The following is a 1,923-nucleotide window of genomic DNA, read 5'->3' as shown; positions in this document are numbered from 1 at the left end:
CCCCTCCCCATCCCAAGTCATCTTAGATTTTATGTTCTCAGCTCTGTGTGCACCACAACAGAGGTGAATTTCTGCAACCACTTGCTTGGTGTAAGTGTTGCTGTAGACATCAGTAAGTCAGGATTTCCCTTGTGATTTTTAGTTACATGGGGCTTCTATAGAATTTTCACAATTATAATATAAGAGCCTAATAACTTATAAAATCATGGTCAATGTGCTTGAAATTTGATGCATGAAAACTGTGTTAATAGTAAAAATCAGTTGCTCAGCATAAATCTCCAGTTTCACTCAGATGAGTGTCATCTGCTTTCCAATGAAGGAATCAGAATCCTGGCTGACCTTTGTAAGATATCCTTTGATGAAATAACATCTTAACATAATGACTGTTGGTGTGATTTACTGTAACTGTTAAAGAGATGTTGATGATTGTAAGAGACAGTGTGCAGCACTTCATTCTGTTGGCTATGTTAAGGTGCTGGATGAGATTGCCTCACAGGAGGTGAACATTGCAGCCTTAAAGAAAGCAATCGCTGATAAAGAAGGACCTGTTAAAGTGGCTCAAACCCGCTTGGAAGCAAGAAGCCATCGCCCCAGTGTGGAATTGTGTTATGACACAGTGCAAGACAGGCTGATTAATGAAGTGCAGGAGATTACAAAAAATATTCAAAGGTAAGTGGAAATAATGAAAGAGGGGAAAATCTGTGGTATAGATTACTGAGTTAATTTAATGAGTCAGAGTGACATGGGTTCCAGTTATTCCAGTTATTCTCCCTAAAAGGTTGGGAATTGCTTTTGCCTTAAGGGCAGGACACTTTAAGGGAAGCTGCATGGATATTGTCGCTGTAAATCCCTTTTTTTTTTTTTTTTTTCCTTCCCTCAGAATTCTTAACCTGTATGAAAAAAAACCCTATCCATGTGTTTTCAACTAATGTGTCTCTATTTTCCTTGTTAGATTAAAGGACACACTGGCACAGGCTGAGGCAGAGCTGAAAGGTCTGAGCTGCCGACAGCTTTCCTTGGAGGAGGAGATCCAGATTAAGGAGAATACGTTGTATATTGATGAAGTGCTCTGCCTGCAAATGAGAGAGTCTGTTTACATTAACAACTTCTGAAGCCATCATACTGGGAGGTTGTGTGTGCTCCAAAGAGCCTGCTCCTGCTGAAATTTGATTGACAGACCTCCAGATTTACTGGTTGGGCTCTATGCTGTCCTGATTCTAGTTGTGCAGGGTAATTAATACAGACCTAGTACTTCCAGCTATCTGTTCCATATCTATCTATGCTCAAGAGCACTTGATGCAGTCTCCCACTTGGCAATAAAATTCCAGAATAAGAAGAAATGTCCCTCTTCCATGTTATTTATCTCGTGTGCAACAAATTATATCTCTTGCCATTGGAAGGTCTAGAAGCTGTGGAAGCTAGAGCAGAAGTCTCCTTATAAGTCACTTGTTGGAAAGCTGGGCCAGAGGGAGCGGCTGGCTCTCAGGACTAGGCATATTATGTTTTGTTCTTAATGTCTGCTGTTAAGAACTAGGCACAAATTGTGTATCAAAATTGCTGGGTGGTGGGATTTTGGTAGCAGGGGAGGGAGCTACAGAGGTGGCTCTTGTGAGAAGCTTCTGGAAGCTCCTCCAGCTCCAAGTCGGACCTGCCTCTGGGCAAGTCTGAGACAATTAGCAACGGTGGCTTTGCCTCTGCAATAACATATTTAAGAAGGGGAAACTGACAGGGTGAGTAGTGAGTGAGACATCTCTGCGGACACCAAGGTCAGTGGAAGTAAAGGGGTGGGCTGAGGGGGGAGGCACACAAGAGCAGAGACTCCCTGCAGCCTGTGGGGAGAGGGCACGCTGTGCCCTGTGTCCAAGGAGGGCATCATGGGAGCAGATGCTGACCTGCAGCCCCTGGAGGACCCCACACTAGAGC

General features: G+C 43.7%; 1 protein-coding gene across 3 annotated transcripts in view; it reads left to right on the top strand.

Moving 5' to 3' along the window:
* TEKT1 (tektin 1) overlaps positions 1-1,331 on the top strand; it is an 8,269-nt gene extending 6,938 nt beyond the window's left edge. For all 3 annotated transcript variants that reach the window (XM_026861729.1, XM_026861730.1, XM_026861731.1), the window contains exons 7-8: positions 473-669; positions 953-1,331. In XM_026861729.1, coding sequence (XP_026717530.1) covers positions 473-669; positions 953-1,112 — 357 coding nt within the window. In that variant the 3' untranslated portion in view covers positions 1,113-1,331. The remainder of the gene's footprint in view (positions 1-472; positions 670-952) is intronic.
* Positions 1,332-1,923: the final 592 nt, after the last annotated feature.

The sequence above is a fragment of the Athene cunicularia genome (assembly GCF_003259725.1).
Source record: "Athene cunicularia isolate RWA chromosome 19 unlocalized genomic scaffold, athCun1 chr19_part1, whole genome shotgun sequence".
NCBI lineage: Eukaryota > Metazoa > Chordata > Aves > Strigiformes > Strigidae > Athene > Athene cunicularia.
Note: the sequence above shows the minus strand (reverse complement) of the source record. Positions and strands in the feature narration are given on the sequence as shown.